Here is a 20,545-nt window from a genome sequence, read left to right on the forward strand (position 1 = left end):
TAGCTGGCTACATTTGACTGTCAAACTAAGCTAATTGGAATAAAAGCCAGTAAAACGATATTACTCCGCTCAATTATTTCAAGGCTATGTATAGTCTTATCTAAGAATAAAGAAATTATTGTGAGATAATTTTAGACTATCATGATAACTGCTAATATTTCTGTCACCTTTCTGACTTCATATTACCCAACTAATTAAACCTGATAGTGTTAGAAAGAAAGACTTTCTGGAGATTTCACATACATGTTATCTGTCAAGTATAGATAAGTTAGATACAATTCTTAGTGCTTCTGCTTTGAATGTTTAAGGTTTAGCATTAGGGGAAAAAAATGGTCCTCTGTTAAGTGTGCAGCATTTTCTTGGTATAATTAAGCAAAAATGGTTTTGTTAAAGTACATTAGGACAAAATTGTGAAAGGTTTAGAATATACATGTTTGTTCCGCACAGCTTATCAACAAGTTGGGTGAAAAGCCTTGTAGTCACAAAGCTGATGTCAACCTTCTTTTTATTCCCAGAAAATTAGTTCTACAGTGTTTTGGGATTGGTAACCATTCTTTTTATCACTTAGTCTATTACCACAAATCCATTTCATGGTTTGTCTTATAAAGTCCCTGATTGTTTGCTTGATTTTTCCTATGCTGTTAAGTAAGTTCTTTGAATTTTGTTTCAAAGGCTGGGAAATTTATAACTATAAATATTTGTATTCTAAAGAAGTTGAATGTGTTAATTGATGATTTTAAAGGATTACAAATAATTGATGATTTTAAAGGGTTACAAAATAAATGAGAAAATGTTTAACTAATTAAAAATACAATTATATTTGTTTTTTAAGTTTAATTTATGTGCAGATTTATAGAAGTAACAAGCTCTTTGTTCAAGTTCTAGTTCTGTTGAAACCTACCTGTTGCTGTATATGTTACCGGAAAGTTAGATTAACTGATTTGGTTAAGAATATGAATTCATTTTCTGTTTTAAATGATATACTTCTCTTGTCATTAATAGCCTGTTTACATTAAAACTTACCCTTAGGGAGTGATGATGAATACAGTGATGATGATGACATGAGTTGGAAAGTGAGACGTGCAGCTGCGAAGTGCTTGGATGCTGTAGTTAGCACAAGGCATGAAATGCTTCCAGAATTCTACAAGACCGTCTCTCCTGCACTAATATCCAGATTTAAAGAGCGTGAAGAGAATGTAAAGGCAGATGTTTTTCACGCATACCTTTCTCTTTTGAAGCAAACTCGTCCTGTACAAAGTTGGCTATGTGACCCCGATGCAATGGAACAGGGAGAAACACCTTTAACAATGCTTCAGAGTCAGGTGGGTTTTAAAGTAAAGTTTAGAAAATCATGATAGTAAATGCAATGCTTTTAAAATTGTCTTTATATGGAAAGGTGAGTTCCAAAATATCTATAGAGAAGCAGAAAGTTCTAGGATATGTTTATATAGTTAATGCATGTTCATGTTATGTTACTTGTAAACTATTCTAATTGAAGTATTCTTGGCTTTACATGATAAACAATATTTAAATAATTTTAAGATTCAGTAAAGTAATCTTTATCTTTGATGTTAATAGAGAAATCTTAGAGCTGTGGAGTCATACTACTTGTGATCACATAACTGACTTCACTTCTAATTTAGGTGTGTGATCTTGGGCAAGTTATTTAGTCATTTTATTAAACCTCACTTTTCTTATTTGTAATAAGAATGTACTTAGAAATATCTACCTGTGGTTGTGAGAGCTGGATGATCTGTGTAGAGCATTCAGTGTAGTGCCTACTACATATATGCTTGATATATGCCAGTACTTACTAATAAAATACACATCTTTTCACTTGAGGGCATTTTTTTTCTAAGATCCTAAACATTAGAGCTATTATATTGCTCCCATTTATTGAATATTTGTTACATACCAGGCATTCTCCTATCTTATATGTAATCTCTACAGCAGCCCTATGGGATGCACAAATAGTAGGTCAATTTTTATAGATAACAAAACAGATATTGCCAGGGATTAAACCAGTGGAGAGGCTAGGACACACATACTGTATCTATCTTGTTTTTAAGTAGTACAAATAAATACATTCTTGTGGTGAACTTACTCATAAAGGTGAATGTTGAAGATTAATTGTAGAAGGAAATGAGATAAAGTGTATGGAGGATATATGCAAGTGAGTGAGTATATAGAAGTCAGGTATTACTCAGTAGAGTTGCCAGGAATTCTGACAATGCTATGGAAAATTAGACAATTTTTTTGTTTTGTCTGGTTCTTAGATCATTGTTTAATTAGGGTGTGTGTCCATGTAGTTTGGTTGTTGGGATTTTTCTTGGCTTTGTTTTTGTTTTTAATCTCTACTTGCTTTGCTGTTGAGGTATTCTAGAAGCTCCGTTTATAGCTTTGCATCCATAAGATTTGTTAGTAGAGACCCTATTTGTTTTACTGACTAGCAAAACATTAGGAAGTTTAGAGCCGATGTCTTTTAGTCATAACCCTGCTGCTTGTAGCTACATTTGAAGTGAGGTTGATTCCTTGTAATAGCAAATGGAAAGTAAGAAAAGGACCTGTTCGATGGTTGCTTTTCCATAATTTGTCTTGTTTCTTTTGATTTTTATCTGTGCTGTTGTCATTCAAAATACCATTTATAAATTAACCTCCCAAATTTTTGATTGAAAATATGATTTTATTTATTTATTTATTTATTTATTTATTTTTTTTGAGATGGAGTCTCGCTCTGTTGCCAGGCTGGAGTGCAGTGGTGCTGTCTCGGCTCACTGCAACCTCCGCTTCCTGGGTTCAAGCGATTCTCCTGTCTCAGCCTCCTGAGTAGCTGGGAGTACAGGCGTGCACCACCATGCCCAGCTAATTTTTGTATTTTTGATAGAGACGGGGTTTCACCATGTTGGCCAGAATGGTCTCAATTTCTTGACCTCATGATCTGCCTGCCTCAGCCTCCCAAAGTGCTGGGATTACAGGCGTGAGCCACTGTGCCCAGCCTATTAATTTCTTTTTAGTCATGTATGTTTCACAATTAAAAATTAAGTAGGGAAGCCTATTTTGTTGCTCTCTGGAAAGCTAAATGATGGCTTTTCTGTAATTTCTTATCAGTATCAAGCAAATATAGTTACAAGAGAACATATATAATACACGCAACAAACTTGATCTTGTGTTAGCAATAGCAGTAGATAGCTGAATTAGGAATTTAACAAAAAAAGATAAACTCTTCCCTTTATCCTCATTCTCCGTAATTCATGTTAAGTGTACTGAGGAAATACCAACAGCTGAACCAGCTAATGAGTATATGATAATTGCAGGTTCCCAACATTGTTAAAGCTCTTCACAAACAGATGAAAGAAAAAAGTGTGAAGACCCGACAGTGTTGTTTTAACATGTTAACTGAGCTGGTAAATGTATTACCTGGGGCCCTAACTCAACACATTCCTGTACTTGTACCAGGTATGAAAGAAACATAAATCTCTTTTGGGACTTATTGTAGCCTTTTTGTTAGGACTTAGATAAGCTTAAATAATTGTTTCCTTTGAAAGGAATATTTGTGACAACTTAATATGCACATAGAGCTAACTTTTTAATCTAACAATCTTGAATACCTGAAGTTAGAAATTTGTAAGTAAAAGGTTAAAAGTCTTACCCTAAAATATTTGGCTGTAATATTTATTGTAGATGGTGAAAATTTCTACTTATAGAAATTACATAATGAAGTGGGAACATTAGCAGTACTATAGGGGTTGATTTTTAATTTTTCTTTCTTAAAAAGTCTGCACAGCAATGATTGGATTTTTTGTTGGCTTTTTAGGAATCATTTTCTCACTGAATGATAAATCAAGCTCATCGAATTTGAAGATTGATGCTTTGTCATGTCTATACGTAATCCTCTGTAACCATTCTCCTCAAGTCTTCCATCCTCACGTTCAGGCTTTGGTTCCTCCAGTGGTGGCTTGTGTTGGAGACCCATTTTACAAAATTACATCTGAAGCACTTCTTGTTACTCAACAGCTTGTCAAAGTAATTCGTCCTTTAGATCAGCCTTCCTCGTTTGATGCAACTCCTTATATCAAAGATCTATTTACCTGTACCATTAAGAGATTAAAAGCAGCTGACATTGATCAGGAAGTCAAAGAAAGGGCTATTTCCTGTATGGGACAAATTATTTGCAACCTTGGAGACAATTTGGGTTCTGACTTGCCTAATACACTTCAGATTTTCTTGGAGAGACTAAAGAATGAAATTACCAGGTTAACTACAGTAAAGGCATTGACACTGATTGCTGGGTCACCTTTGAAGATAGATTTGAGGCCTGTTCTGGGAGAAGGGGTTCCTATCCTTGCTTCATTTCTTAGAAAAAACCAGAGAGCTTTGAAACTGGGTACTCTTTCTGCCCTTGATATTCTAATAAAAAACTATAGTGACAGCTTGACAGCTGCCATGATTGATGCAGTTCTAGATGAGCTCCCACCTCTTATCAGCGAAAGTGATATGCATGTTTCACAAATGGCCATCAGTTTTCTTACCACTTTGGCAAAAGTGTATCCCTCCTCCCTTTCAAAGATAAGTGGATCCATTCTCAATGAACTTATTGGACTTGTGAGATCACCCTTATTGCAGGGAGGAGCTCTTAGTGCCATGCTAGACTTTTTCCAAGCTCTGGTTGTCACTGGAACAAATAATTTAGGATACATGGATTTGTTGCGCATGCTGACTGGTCCAGTTTACTCTCAGAGCACAGCTCTTACTCATAAGCAGTCTTATTATTCCATTGCCAAATGTGTAGCTGCCCTTACTCGAGCATGCCCTAAAGAAGGACCAGCTGTAGTAGGTCAGTTTATTCAAGATGTCAAGAACTCAAGGTCTACAGATTCCATTCGTCTCTTAGCTCTACTTTCTCTTGGAGAAGTTGGGCATCATATTGACTTAAGTGGACAGTTGGAACTAAAATCTGTAATACTAGAAGCTTTCTCATCTCCTAGTGAAGAAGTCAAATCAGCTGCATCCTATGCATTAGGCAGCATTAGTGTGGGCAACCTTCCTGAATATCTGCCATTTGTCCTGCAAGAAATAACTAGTCAACCCAAAAGGCAGTATCTTTTACTTCATTCCTTGAAGGAAATTATTAGCTCTGCATCAGTGGTAGGCCTTAAACCATACGTTGAAAACATCTGGGCCTTATTACTAAAGCACTGTGAGTGTGCAGAGGAAGGAACCAGAAATGTTGTTGCTGAATGTCTAGGAAAACTCACTCTAATTGATCCAGAAACTCTCCTTCCACGGCTTAAGGGGTACTTGATATCAGGTAGGTATCTAGATTTTCTTACTTAAAAATTTTTTTTATTGATAGTTGGTTGCCTTAAAAGACCCTAATAAAGAAGTTAAGCCATGTCTATATTTTCTTAAACCTAAAAGCTAAGTATGTGATGAAAAAAACTGTCTTTTGTAGTATGGAGTGATATTCAAATGACATTTTGTTGTTTTAAAGGATAGAGTGGTAATTAGATAATGGTTAAATCTGTTCTAATTCCTCATGATAACTACATTTTAATGTTACTATATTGTGTTAAAATGTGGAAAAGACATATCTAGTGAATTAACATAATCTGAAGAGCTTGTTGATACTAATTACCGTAAGTATAATTGGTGAAAGTACTTTTTTCAAATGAAAGATTCTGGAAGAGTTTTCAGATTTACCAGTGTCATCCCCATTAGAACAAGTAAAAGGTAGTAATATTAATAGCAGTAATAGCCATTCATTCTTAGACATTGCTTTCTTTTTTAGTAAAAAATTTGAAGATTTTTAAGCGGTTTTGGATTTAGCTAGTTCTATTTTGTGAGGGTGAGATCCTCCACTGCTGCTTCAAGTCCCTCCTTCCCAGAAGGAATTGTTTCTTTTGAAATCTAATGGGATTATATTTTATGCTCATAAGTGAGTTAACTTTGCTCCTTTGGATTCATGCGTGCAATAAGAAATACCCTTCTTGTCCAAAGAGAATTCTAAGGAATTGAAGACACTGGTGTTATTTGAAGTGGTTTAAAAATGATGTCCGTGAGTTTCAGTGGACTACATACCAATAGACTTGCAATTTATTTTTAACTAGGCTCATCATATGCCCGAAGCTCAGTGGTTACAGCTGTGAAATTTACAATTTCTGACCATCCACAACCTATTGATCCACTGTTAAAGAACTGCATAGGTAAGTGGAACAAAGATAAACATACTGATTTTTGGACTTTAGAATTCTCAAGAAACTCTTGAACTTAGTAACTAGAAATATCGAGGAATTAAAATGCTTATAAAATAATTGTTTAAAAGAAAATTGATATGATCTTACAACTTTTAACAAATTGCATTTGCCTATATTGTTTGTAATTATTCCTAGATGATTTTGCACATAAGTGAAGTTATAATATACCAGCATGTCTTTAGAGTCAACTACATATTTGATAGCCATATTTTTGGGGTGACCTAAGATAGCTTTAGTGGATAAAGCAAAAAGATACTAGATTTATGTGGCCAGTCTGAAGTTTCTCCCTAGATTTAAATGAGTCTTGCTTGAGCTATTAAGGCCTCAAATTTCAATTATTACTTCTAACACCCAAGGAGATCTATGGAGATTTCCATATTTAAGGTCAAAATAACCTAAGAATAAAAAATAAAGGGGGAGAGAGCTAATTCCCAGAAGAACTAAGAGGAGATAACCCAAGAAAAATTAGGGTTTCTCTATTTCTTTGAAGACAAGAATTAGCTTTTGGGATTATTTCTGATTTTATAACCTCCTTGCATTTTGTTTTTATCATTGGTTTTCCTAGAGTTTGATAGTAGCCAAAAACACCTCAGAATTTAGTTTGTTGCTTTCTTGAGGACAGATTAATGGAGATAACCATCAGGGAGGATTGAGGGATTTGGCAAAGAAGCTTTGTAGCTTTGTGCCATTCTGCAGTGTGCCAGAAAGAAAAAAAATACAATATAAAATTTGAACTGCATAGAAAGGGATTGCCAGTTCAGAATAAGGAAAGCACAGGCACAAATGGGTTCTATTGCTAGGGCCAAGAAATTATTTAAAGTCTATATGAGAAACTTCTTATTGGCATTTCCCCCACCCATTTTCTGCTTTGATATATTTATTGAGGACATTGGTATTATGCAAAATAGAACAGAGGAAGAGGCCCATGCCATATTTCTAGAAATATCTTTCCATGTTGACAGCAGTCAACCAGTATGCATTGTTGATACAGTTACTCAGCCAGGTAGTTAGCATTCTAATTGAATTATGATCTAGTTAAGTATTCATGACTATTTGAACATCAGAATCACCTAGGAAACTTTTTAAAAATTGAAATTGCTAGTTCACGACACCATTTTGTCCATAATAGCAATATTTTAGATGCTTTACTGAAAGCAGATATATACTCTATTGTAATTACTCTTCTAATCTACCAGTTTAGTATGCAAATAAAGGGGAGGGGAGATTAGTTTGGTACATTTATATTGTTTTTGAAACCACGCTGTCTCTCAGACTTTTTTCAACTTAGAGAAAATATAATGTATATTATATTTTAAGTTTATCATGTCTGTCTGTTGCTTTTCTTGTAATATTTCAGGTGATTTCCTAAAAACTTTGGAAGACCCAGATTTGAATGTGAGAAGAGTAGCCTTGGTCACGTTTAATTCAGCAGCACATAACAAGCCATCATTAATAAGGGATCTGTTGGATACTGTTCTTCCACATCTTTACAATGAAACAAAAGTTAGAAAGGAGCTTATAAGAGAGGTAAGTTAGATCACACTGTTTATCTGAGCTTGTCTTTGACTTAAGTATTGTATATCCACACATTCTTTTTTGCTTTAACAGGTAGAAATGGGTCCATTTAAACATACAGTTGATGATGGTCTGGATATTAGAAAGGCAGCTTTTGAGTGTATGTACACACTTCTAGACAGTTGTCTTGATAGACTTGATATCTTTGAATTTCTAAATCATGTTGAAGATGGTTTGAAGGACCATTATGATATTAAGGTAAGATGTTTGTGCCTATTTATACAATGTTTTAGAAGAAGACTTTGCTAGAGCAACTTTCACCCTTGTAATTTACTCATGTGTCTGAGAAAAATCAGGTTGTCTGTCAAGATTTTGATAAGCATATTGTAAACTATAAAGTGCAAAAGTAATAGGCAGTGTAACACCATTTGACATGTAAGAAAGATCCAGAGCCCTTTTTATTGGAGGAGGAAGTGGCAGTGGATGCAAAATGCTGTGTGCCCACTTGCTTAGTGAATAGTCCCTAGATCCTTTCCCTCAAAAAAGTCCTGACAGATTTTGCTGTTTAACGTATAAATCTGTAACTTTTTGGCCTGTCTTAACATTGGACCATAGTTGCTACCCGTGGAGGGTTTTCTTAGCATTGTCTTGATTAATTCTCCTGAGCTACCTTTGGGGCTAGTCTGAATTGTAACTGTATTATTTACCTGAATGAGGAATTTTTGTTTTTCAATATAATATACTGTGTTTAATATCAAGAATTTTGTTAGAGGACATAGAACTTTTCAGATATACAAAACAATCTGTAGAAGCAACTTGAGAGAAATCATACTGCGTCTTATGTTTGGATAATGAATTTTGCGTATAAGTGTTCTTTGTTTTCCTGTGTGTTCCTCTCCATTTAAAATGTGAACAGTAAAAGGGCGATTTGAAAATAAAAAATACATGCATTGTGTCTTTTTCATCTACTCCATTTAGGGCTTTTGGCCAAGCAGGGCAAAAGTGGTAACTCAGCAGTAATTGAGCCATACTACCGAACTCCTACTCTTAGGTTTCCATGTGTGGTAGTTACCTGAGCCTCTCAGAGTTCAATGAAGAGGGCCTCCCCACTAAGAAGTAAAAGGACATGCTTGTTTAATTCTATGAGTTTATAGTCCAAGAGAAAAAGGTTTATGGGTTATCAGGTTTTACATGGATTAATCTGAATAACTGGCCAACTCTGTTATGATAGTGGAAACTTATTACAAAATTGTGTTCCAGTTCAGTAATTTTCTAGTTCTATGATGATTCTCTCAATTCTGGTGCACATGAGCTTTAAAAAGTAAAAATAAAAAAAAAAATGTGTGGCTGTATTCTGACAGGTTCAGTAAAACTCTCTGGGGATGGGGCTTGAAGAATGGGTATGTTTCTAAAGCTCTCTGGATGATTCTAATGTGCAACCAAGATTGAAAACCACTTTTCTACTTCTTGTATCTATTTGAGACAGATTTGTCTCAAACCTTATCTGAGTTAAGTGCTAAAGAGACCTCACCTATAATATGCTGCTCAATAGACCTCACCTAAAATACAATCTGGTGAAGTCTCTTTAGCACTTAACTCAGGTAAGGTTTGAGACAAATCTGTCTGATTCTGATTGGCAGATTACATTAAAAGGAAGCTTTACTTTGCATGCTAGTTATTTTCCTTTAAAGGATTTGTCAGAATTTAGAATTTTGTTTTTAGAAAATGATGTCAAATCTAAATTCTGTCTTTTTTATTCCTAATAGATGCTGACATTTTTAATGTTGGTGAGACTGTCTACCCTTTGTCCAAGTGCAGTACTGCAGAGGTTGGACCGACTTGTTGAGCCATTACGTGCAACATGTACAACTAAGGTAAGAAATGATAAGTATCAACCTAGGTCAGACTTGGTGTATTGGGGATTCCTAGTCAATTCTTTTCTCTAGCTTTCCAAATATAACTATTCCAGTGCTCTGTGTAGCAGTTGGTTTAAAAAGTTAACCTATCAAATACTGATATTTTATAAAACTTAGCACTGTTAATGGCTATTCTTAAAAGTTTTTGTTTATTGCTATATCAATATGTTAACATTTTGAAGTACTGATACATATTTGAAGTACTGATATGGGATAAAATGTGATCAGGCCACAAGAGGAAGTTTTTAATTCTGGTTGGAAGGGGAGTCAGAAGATTTCATATTAGGATGACAACATTTGCAATGAACCTTGAAAAATCAAGATTTTTTTTTTTTTTAGACCAAGAAGATGAAACAGGCTTTGAATAAAGGCCTGGAGATGTCATCATATGGTGTGTTTGAAAAAGTGAATAATAAAGTATAGCAAAGAATAAGGTAGCTAGAGGAGTACTCTCTTGATGGGGGCCAAAGTGTGAGACTTGCTAAGCAGATAGTTGAAACAAAGAGTGTCCTACTCTCTTTGTTACAATCATGTGGGTCTAGATTTTCTGTTTTTATAAGGGGCTTTTTGTAAAATATTCTCTTAAAAGGAGACAGCTACTTTAAAAATAAGTTTAAAAACAGTTGTTCTTAGAATGTAATATGCCTTATGGACCTACGAGAGTAGCTTTTACCAGGAAGATCTTATGTGCTTAAATTTTGTTCATGTAAGAGCTGTCTTTTATAGCATGTAATCTAAGTTTACTCCATCTTACAGGTAAAGGCAAACTCAGTAAAGCAGGAGTTTGAAAAACAAGATGAATTAAAGCGATCTGCCATGAGAGCAGTAGCAGCACTGCTAACCATTCCAGAAGCAGAGAAGAGTCCACTGATGAGTGAATTCCAGTCACAGATCAGTTCTAACCCTGAGCTGGCGGCTATCTTTGAAAGTATCCAGAAAGATTCATCATCTACTAACTTGGAATCAATGGACACTAGTTAGATGTTTGTTCACCATGGGGACCATCACATATGACAATACAATGCACTGAATTGACAGGTTAATCATAAGACATGGAAAGAGAAGTGTCTAAAAGCTTCAAAATGTTCCACTTTTTTTTCCTTCATGGAGACTGTTTGTTTGGCTTTCTTCCATTGTTGTTTTTGTAGCATTTATTTCAGAAATGTGTATTTCCATGATCCAGAGGTTGTAAAACCGCTAGTGTTTTAGTGGTTATGGCAACATTTGAAATGGAAACTAAAAGTTAGGATTTTATGGAGTATGGAGATAGGGTCCAGTATCTATTTACCCTGTAATGTTTAGGATTAAAATGTTAAAATTTTGTGACCATGAATTTCTTTCTTTTATAAATTTTCTCATTTAAAAATCAAAAATCTTGCAAAACAAAAACCATGTTTCTTTTCCTTGTATAACTTTTTGTTTTCAGCAACATAAATTGATTTTTAGCTGGCAGACAAGAATATCCATATAAGATTTGTTACCATTTCAGAGAGTTTGGCAATTTTTAAAAGATAATAAGGTATCATTTTTAAGTATGAAAATTAACAATATCCCTGTTGCGCACACTAATTTTGCATGAGCAAGTTTACAAATATGTATTGTCTGTAAAGCAGCATGTGCAGATTATTCATAATATAGAAGTTAAAATAAGTATTAGTGCAATTTTCAGATATTTATTTTTGCACAGAAAACACATTATCTGGAGAGAAAGAAAGGAGAATTTTTGAGACTTGGGTTTTCTTAATGCCAGTGTGAATTTGCAGATGTTTTCAGCAAATCAAGTCACAGTAACAATTTGCCACTTTTTTCTATTATAAATCTTACTTAAATTTTGAATATTTAAGTGCTCAGTTTTTCTCAGTTACCCATTTGTGTGCGTGTGTTTCCACTTAGAAATTCTTAAAACCAGATTTTTCTTTCATTCCCTTTGGATGTCCACATTCCTTATCAAAGGATATAAATACGGTGTATGCTTTTGAATTTTATTTTTAGGAAAATTCTGAAGCCAGCTATCACAGGTTTGTTAGCTAATAATAGTATTTTCTTTTAGTTGAGTTAGGTTTTTCCCCATCTCCTGTAGAGCTAATTTACATATTGTATTTGGTAAGTGTTCACTACTTTTCCTGATTAAGGGATCTGTGCTGGGGAACAAAGCTTTTGCAGTACCTTATATTGTAGTTAAAATTTTATTTAACATATCCTTCAGTGAGCTCATTTCACACTGTAGCCTCTTCCTTAAAATTTGTGGTGCTCCTGTAACAGTAAGAACTAATTCTGAAATAAAAGACATCTCCTAATGCTGTGCAAACATAGTTTACATGTATTGAAGGAGGCAGTTGTTAAATTGAGTGACCAATTTTAAGCAATCAGATATTTGAAAACTGCACCCTTTATTTTTGAAACTGTGAATTAGAAACACTTTTCCTGCTGTATTACTACCTGCTTTAACATCCAAATATACAGTGATTTTAAATGATAACATACTGTGGTTATTAGATTAACAGCTTGATTTTGAATGTTCAGATGATAATGCAGAAGACATCACTTCTAGTAAGGATTTTGACTAGTGCATTGATGTTGAAGTTGGTGCCATTTCAAAATGTGGCAGGTGATAATCTTATACCATAATTTGCATAAAACTGTAATAGAAGTTTATTTTGAGATGTTAGTATATTATGTACTATGCATTTCTGTGGTATAGATGTTGTGGATATATTTAAGTATTTGGTTACATGGTTTCACAATAAATTACAATACTGCAGGCTCTAGGACTGAATAGGAGACTGACATGCATATGTTGTGTGAATGTCTTAGTTGGGTAAAGTTAAATCCAAATACTTCAACTGGCTTTTTCTTCAGTTTGTTTGTTTTTAATTTTCAAAATGCATGTTTTGTTTTGTTTTGCTTTGTTTTTGTCTTGCAAGCCAATTCATTTTCTAACAGTTGAAATTCTTTTAGTACTAAAGAAATAGATACTGCTTTTTTATGGCTTTAGTGTTTATATACCTGTTTATATGCATACATTAACAAAATTAGTAACAGCAGTGCTTAGAATTTCAATGCTGAGTCATACTGATGATTAACTCCATACTCCTAGTGGTGATGTGGTCCAGATACTGGAATGGAAGTGGCAGGATGTGGAGTACATAGTCTACCACTCATGCTACTTACTAGTAATATTAAGGTGTTACACTTAGCAATTTGTCACATGTAGGTTCCTGAGGAGATCTAAAAGTTAATGCAAAACCAAGCTGTTTATTGATTTTCATGAGAACATTTAAGTTAGTTTAAGTCTACCTGATTTATTTTAAAAGAAGGCAGAGGGCTGGGCGCGGTGGCTTACGCCTGTAATCCCAGCACTTTGGGAGGCCGAGGCGGGCGGATCACGAGGTCAGGAGATTGAGACCATCCTGGCTAACACTGTGAAAACCCGTCCCTACTGAAAATGCAAAAAATTAGCCGGGTGTGGTGGCAGACACCTGTAGTCCTAGCTGCTACAGCTGAGGCAGGAGAATGGCGTGAACCCAGGAGGCGGAGCTGCCAGTGAGCCGAGATCACGCCACTGCACTCTGGCCTGGGCAACAGAGCGAGAGTCCATCTCAAAAAAAAAAAAAAAAAGGCAGAAAGGAAATTTGGTATGGCAGGGCCTAACCTAAAAGGTTATTTATAAAATCAGTAGCACTGAATGATAATTTTTTTAATGATGGTCATGTACTTTATTAATGATATCTGAAAGCTGCTTAACCATTAGGAGTTAGAATTCTTTAAGGGTTGGAGTATGATGATTTCATCAAATGTTTGAATATTTACATAATTTTTATGTAACCATAATTAAACCAAATTAGTCTTTTTTTCTTCATACTTTTCTTTGGTAAATAGTGAAGAAATAACATAGGGACATATCTAGTTAACCAGTTCTAGTGGGTGTTGTGATATCTTTATATCTAGTTCAGTCTCAGATGTATGAATATGATTATATAGTCATGATTGAAGTTCAAAATGAGCAAGCATACAAAATCCTCAGCCACTGAAAAATTTAGTTAACTTGTTTATACTCCTGTAAGCTGTAGTTAGTCACAAGACAAAGTATATAGTAACACTTTGTAATGAAGTAACATTTTCTGCCCACATTAATTTTACTAAAGACCTAAATTGTTAAAATTAATTGCCAATCTCTAGATAGATTATGCTTAGTAAGTGTTTTGAAATTAAAGACCTTAAACATTTCAGCAAGTAAATTTTGGATTCTAGCTCTGTTTTAAATTGAATCCTAATTTTCAAACCACTGCTACCCCAGATTCATACCTGTTTTTGAAATCTTGTTTATGGAATGGAAAATTGACAGTATGGCAATAGTTTATTTACCGCTTGGACAAAGGATATTCTGGTTTTAACTGACTTTTCCATTTAAAAAAAATTCATTTGATAATTTTGGTTGCAAACATGGAACACAGTGGAAGTATTTGGCTACAGGCTACCAAAATCTGATCAGATAAGGCTGTTTTCTTAAAGGAAATGCAAAATGAAATCATACGTTTTCCTTTTCCAATACAGTAAATTGCTTGTTTTCCTATTAGTACCAGAAAAGATTTTGTAAACACCTTTGCTGTAGTTTCAGGCAAGATCTTTCAGCAACAAGTTTTTGCTCTTTGTAACTTAGAAAGTTAGCTCTGAATCCAAAAATTACTGAATGGAGTAATGCATATAATTTAACTTTTTTGGACCCTATAATACCAGTGTGTCAGGTTTCAGAATGATACTTAGTAGACAGAAATACCTAATTCTGTTTTTGGAGTCTTAATACCCTGTCCTCTTCATACCTTATTAGTGGTGATTTTAGCAAGTTTAATTATTTTGCTGAGGTCTTAGAGAAAGCTTATGCTATGTAAAGTGACATTGTTTCCAGATTAGAAAGTATTGGAATTAATTTGCTATTGCCAGTAAGTAATGGTTGATGGATATTAAGTGATTTTAGTCTAGAATGCTCTCACAAAAATAGTAAAGAATTGTACTTCAGGGCCAGATGGCAGCTCACGCCTGTAATCTCAGCACTTTGGGAGGCCAAGGTGGGGGATCACTTGAAGACAGGAGTTGGAGACCAGCCCTAGGCAACATAGACCCTGTCTCTACCAAAAAAAAGAAAAGAAAAAAGAAATCAACAACATGCAACCATAAGAATGGATGAGATGGCCCTAAAAGAATAAGGATTACATATAATGAGAAGACGTGGGCTGAAATACCTAGTGAACAATATTTAAGGGAAACTGAAGTGCAAATGGCCTCACAGGTTTGTTTTTGTGTTTGAGACAAGGTCTCACTCTGTTGCCTAGGCTGGAGTACATAGCACGAACATGGTTCACTGCACCTCAGCTTCCTGGGCACAAGTGATTCTCCCACCTCAGCCTCCTGGGTAGCTGGGAGTATAGGTGTGTGCCACCACATCCAGCTAATTTTTTTATTTCTTTGTAGAGATGGAGTCTCATGACCTTGTCCAGGATGATCTCAAACTCCTGGGCTCAAGCAATCCTGTGTTGGCCTCCTAAACTGCTGAGATTATTGTAAGTGCCTCCTTGCCCAGCCCTGTGTTGTTGATTTCTTTTTTCTTTTTTTTCTTTCTTCAATTTTTTTTTTTTTTTTTTTTTTTTGAGATGGATGGAGTCTTGCTTTGTCTCCCAGGCTGGAGTGCAGTGGCGCAATATCGGCTCACTGCAACCTCTGCCTCCCGGGTTCCAGCGATTCTCCTGCCTCGGCCTCCCAAGTAGCTGTGATTACAGGCATGTGCCACCATGCCCAGCTAATTTTTGTATTTTTAGTAGAGATGGAGTTTTGCCGTGTTGGCCAGGCTGGTCTCAAACTCCTGATCTTAGGTGATCCACCCGCCTCGGCCTCCCAAAGTGCTGGGATTACAGGCGTGAGCCACGTCGCCCAGCCAGTTTCTTAATCTATACATCTAGCCCAGTCCATGCCCCTGTTTCAGACTATTATATCCAACCACCTGCTGTACATCTCATAAAGGTATCTCAAACAGCATATCTAAAGCTGAAGTCATCATCTTTCCCTGGTTTTTCCTGTCTCTTTGCTGATGGCATCCCATTTACGCAGTCATTCAAACTGGAAATCTAAAAGCCTCACTTAGCAAGAGTTTGGAGGCAGAATATGATAAAGAACAAGGGCTCTGGGAGGCCAAGGCGGGTGGATCGCTTGAGGTCAAGAGTTCGAGACCAGCCTGGCCAACATGGCAAAACCCCGTCTCTGCTAAAAAAAAAACAACACAAATTAGCCGGACGTGGTGGCACATGCCTGTAGTCCCAGCTATGCGGGAGGCTGAAGCAGGGGAATTGCTTGAACCTGGGAGGTGGAGGTTGCAGTGACCCAAGATTGCATGCACCACTGCACTCCAGCCTGGGTGACAGAGCGAGACCCTGTCTCAAAAAAAACAAGGACTCTACAGACAGACATCATATATCATATTAGTTTGAATCCTAGCTGTTAGCTGTTAGACTTGGGTAAATTATTTAACCTCAACCTTCCCTGTCTATAAAATGGGAATTAAAATAGTAGCACCTTATAGGGTTATTGTGAGGATTAAATAGGAACATTGTATAAAGCACTTAAAACAGTACCTGGCACATATTAAGTGTAATATAATTGTTAACTCTTCCTAGCATTCTGTCCCTTTTATTTCCTAAATATCTCTCATGCCCATCTCCATTATTCCTTTGGCTTAAGACCTCATTTCCTCCTTATCTATTGACTGGACTGCGGCAAATGCCTGCTAATCGTTATTTTTGTGATCACTCATTTAGCAAGCCAATTTATTACGCGCTTAGCGTGCTGCCAGGGCTACAAAAGCTGTTGAAACTGCTTGATATAAAGAAGCTTACTGATTATCATGGGAAGACTGACGTAAGGAAGCACCATAAAATTCTGCTGTATGAGAGGTATACACAGGGGATACTGGGGGTTAACAATTGAGGGTATGGTCCATTCAACATGAGTGGGACAGAAACAATTCATAAAGGAGATGAAATGTCTTGAGGAATGAGCCTCTTCCTTAGAAGAATGGTTTTCAAATGAGTGTGCATCACAGTCACCTGTAGGACTTACTAAAACAGATCGCTGGGCCCTACACCCAGAGGCTGTGGTTCAGTAGGCTGTAGTAAACGAATAATTTGTATTTCTACGACTTTCCCAGGTTCTAATGCTGTTTCCCAAGGCCACACCTTGGAAACCACCGCATTAAAATACCCAGAAGGCATTAATTCCCAGTCCTTCCTCTATACAGCTCTGAAAACAATGGTCCTAACCATTTCATCTTTGCACTACATCCTTCACTGTCTCTCTTTTGCCCATAGGATAAGTACAAACTAGATCTGGTTACTGCCTGCCCCACCAGCCTCAGCATCTCTCACAACTAGGATTAACCTTTTCTTCTGACAACTATAAAATATTTCCCTTGCCTTCTCAAGTTTGCTCAAGGTCAAGTTACGCCTTTTGCCTGGAATGACTTGACTTCTCTTTTGTTTTACTTAGCTGGCTTTTCATCTTGTAGGTTAGGTCAAGGACTCCAGGAAGTCTTCCCTGGACAAGTAATGAAGAGGGCATAATCCAAGGGCCAACTCCCATGTTTGGAACCTGACTCCATTTTCAGGCACGTAATATTGTCAAATTCCTTTTAAAAGCACCTGTCTGTCTATTAACGTTGGTGCAGATACTGCTATTCCCCTCCTCTTCTCCATACCATTGCTGATGGTTACTGAGTGGGCTAGGGTATGGGAAGGGCTGACTAGTCCCCCTGTTCACAAACAGCCCTTTATGTCAAACTGAATACTGCCAACCTAGTTCCAGTTTCTGTATCTAAAGACTCAGCTTGGAGTCCTTTCTGGGACTTGTCTGGACTAAAAGTAACCCCTCCTTGTCTGGTTTGTGACTTTCTGTACTCTGATGCCCCCAGCTTTCTGCCTTCTAGAAATTTGTCAGAATTTCCGAAATTCTTGGGCCTTCCCTCTTGCTCCATATATGGTTTTGGATTCATTCCTTTTAAAAAATATTTACTGTCATTTCAGTAGAATTTTGACACAATAAATATAAGCACATCAGATTTTTTGCCATCTTGAAGCTTCTGTTATTTCTTGGTCTTTGGTAATGCTTTACTGAGAAACATTATAATATAGTTGTAAAAGCTCAGGCTCTAAACCTGGGTTTAAATCTGGTTCTACCACTTCTTGGGAGTGGGACTTTGGGCAAATTATTAATGTATCTAGTGTTACCAGTGGAGGGGCTTGACTACGAATTGTCCAGGTCCTGGGCATTTTGAACAAAGAACTGAACAAAACACACAAAGTAGCAGAGGAATGAAATGCAGGAATGAAGCAGCAAAAGCAGGAATTTATGAAAGCGAGAAAGCACTCTGCTGGGTGGGAGTGGGCCCGAGCAAGTGGCTCAAGGGCCCAGTTACAAAGTTTTCTGGGCTTTAAGTATCCCATTTGAGGTTCTTATCATCTACCCCTTATCTGGATGAAGGATTTGGTCTGTGGCTAAAGGCTGAGGTGAATTGGCACCCTATGCACATGAAGAGATGGTCCCTGTGTGGCCCTCGGCCAATCCAGGGTACTCTTCCTTTCCATCTCAGATGTGGAAGTGGGAGGGTTGTAGGGAGAGTAGCCTTTGATCCCTTGTTACTTCGCTTGGGGAGATGGGGTTTTTCCCTTTGGGTTTAGCTTTAGGAAGTTTGTGTTAATTGGCCTTAGGATTCCTGCCCCCAGACCCAGGTATTTTCCTTTAGATCCAGCTCTGGGAAGTCAGCGTGATTTGGCCTTAGATTTCCTGCCCCCAGACCTTGGTGGTTTCTCTTTTAAAAAGTTAGCACAAATTGCCCTTAAGTTCCCTGTCTCCAGACCCTGTTCTCCTGCCTCACTAGGTCTATTTCCTCATTAGTCAAATTGAGTTATATGTAGTAGTCTGAAAGAAGAGTTTCCCCCAACATACTAAGAAGGTTAACGCACACACACCATATAGTACAACATACATGAGACAGGGCAGGGACTCCTCTTAGGGGCCTGCTGGATCCCTCCAAGCATGGAAATTAAGGAAAATTCCAAGCACCTAGCTAGCCTTGAGAAGTAAATGAGCAACTTGATAAGCAAGAAGGTAATAATAGCTTGAACAATAGTCACTCAAGTAAGTTTGAGTCACAAGATGTTTGGTTCCCATAGAAACTAAAAATAACATCTTGACACTTGTGCTTGAGTTGTTTTTCAGAAACCTGAACCCCTACCTGATGGAAAGTGCTGACTGTCATGTAAATCTCAGATAAGGAGGAACTGAGGGCTGAACTTCTTTGTTCTAAATTTCTATCTGAGGGGCCTGCAGAGTCATACCCTCAGGCCAACCCTTAACATTCCTTTCTGCTGACCCCAAGTTTTTATACAAAGTCTCGCTTCCTTAACCAATGGTGAATTGAAGAATCTCTGAATCCACCTATCACCTGTAAACCTCTGCTTCAAGATATCTCACCTTTTAGGGCCAAACCAATGTATAACCTCCATGTGTTGATTTGTGACTGCCTGTAAACTCTGCCTCACCGCCTTTAAAACCCTTTGCATAGAGGGCACTGGGGAGTTTGAGTCTTAAGCATTAGCTGCCCAATTCTCCTTGCTTGGTGCCCTGCGATGAATGCCTACTTTCTCTCAGTGCAGATCTTGGTGTTGGTGTTTGGCTTTGCTGTGCCAGGTGGATGGACCTAAATTTGGTTCAGTAACACATACTAATTACTCAAAAAATACATTTTAAAAAATACATTTATTCATAAATGACTGACTATAGAACCTTAATAGTCCACTCATGGATTCTTCATATGTTACTCCCATTTTCTAAGGGAGGGAAAGGGATGTTATGAAATGTATTTTGAGGGGAATATTCTACTCTATGTTTTGAGAATCCTATGATGGCTCAATGTTAGAAAATATACCAATGTAAAAGTATTAGTGAAGTAGTAAAACTATAAAGACTAGTTATCAGAAACCAGTAATAAATAGTATCCTAAACAGTGAAACATTAAAACAATTTTATTTAAAGTCAGAAGATAAACTACTAGCATTATATAGCATTATTGTATAACATGGTCTTGGAGGTTTCCAAAAAATGAAATAAAGCAAGAAAATATAATGAATAATGTGAGTTAGAAAGTAAAGCTATCGTTTTTGTGTGTGACATAACCACACACCTAGGAAACCAAGAGAATCTAGCAAGAGAAAAGCTTAAAATTGATAAAATGTGCTGAGGTGGATTCTTTCAAAGGACGAACCCTGGCATAAATTGAAGATGGCGGAAGAGAAACAGGAAGTGTGCATGGCTCTCAGCGAAAGGAATGAGAAGGGTGACTACAGCACCTTCAACTGAAACATCCAGGTACTTGCATTGGGACTAATCAAGGAAACAACTTGACCCACAGAGAACAAAGAAAAGCAAGGCAGGACAACAGCCCACTTGGGAGTGACACCGAAATAGGGGAACCTCCCCCACCCAGGGAAGTGGTGAGTGAATGTGTGACCCTGGGAACCCAGGCTTCTCCCATGGATCATTGCAACGCGGGGGTCAGGAGATCTCATGAACACACTTCACCACAGCCTTCAGTCTGACAGACAGAGCTACATAGAGTCTTAGCAGAGTAGCTGCTCAGGCATGGGTGGAGACCCAGAAGCCTTAGAAAATCAAGCTTTCCAGCAACTCCTGCAAAGCGGGAGATTAGGCCCCCATATATACCCGTAGGAAAGTGGCTGAATCCAAGAGGCTGCGCAGTGACAGTCTGCAGGCCCCACTTCCACAGCATCTCATAGAAGACCCACGGGCTTGGAAATC

General features: G+C 37.0%; 1 protein-coding gene and 1 long non-coding RNA gene across 4 annotated transcripts in view; one reads left to right on the forward strand and one right to left on the reverse strand.

Annotated features, from left to right (window-relative positions):
* Positions 1–12,478, forward strand: part of CAND1 (cullin associated and neddylation dissociated 1) — a 43,688-nt gene extending 31,210 nt beyond the window's left edge. For 2 of the 3 annotated variants that reach the window (XM_054526475.2, XM_054526476.2), the window contains 8 exons: positions 1,030–1,322; positions 3,315–3,456; positions 3,815–5,308; positions 6,108–6,203; positions 7,612–7,781; positions 7,863–8,027; positions 9,536–9,643; positions 10,442–12,478. In XM_054526475.2, coding sequence (XP_054382450.1) covers positions 1,030–1,322; positions 3,315–3,456; positions 3,815–5,308; positions 6,108–6,203; positions 7,612–7,781; positions 7,863–8,027; positions 9,536–9,643; positions 10,442–10,666 — 2,693 coding nt within the window. In that variant the 3' untranslated portion in view covers positions 10,667–12,478. 3 annotated transcript variants of the gene reach the window in all.
* LOC129049152 (uncharacterized) overlaps positions 1–20,545 on the reverse strand; it is an 85,601-nt gene that overhangs the window by 30,538 nt on the left and 34,518 nt on the right. The gene's annotated exons all lie outside the window — the stretch shown is intronic.

This window comes from Pongo abelii, chromosome 10 (genome assembly GCF_028885655.2).
Source record: "Pongo abelii isolate AG06213 chromosome 10, NHGRI_mPonAbe1-v2.0_pri, whole genome shotgun sequence".
NCBI lineage: Eukaryota > Metazoa > Chordata > Mammalia > Primates > Hominidae > Pongo > Pongo abelii.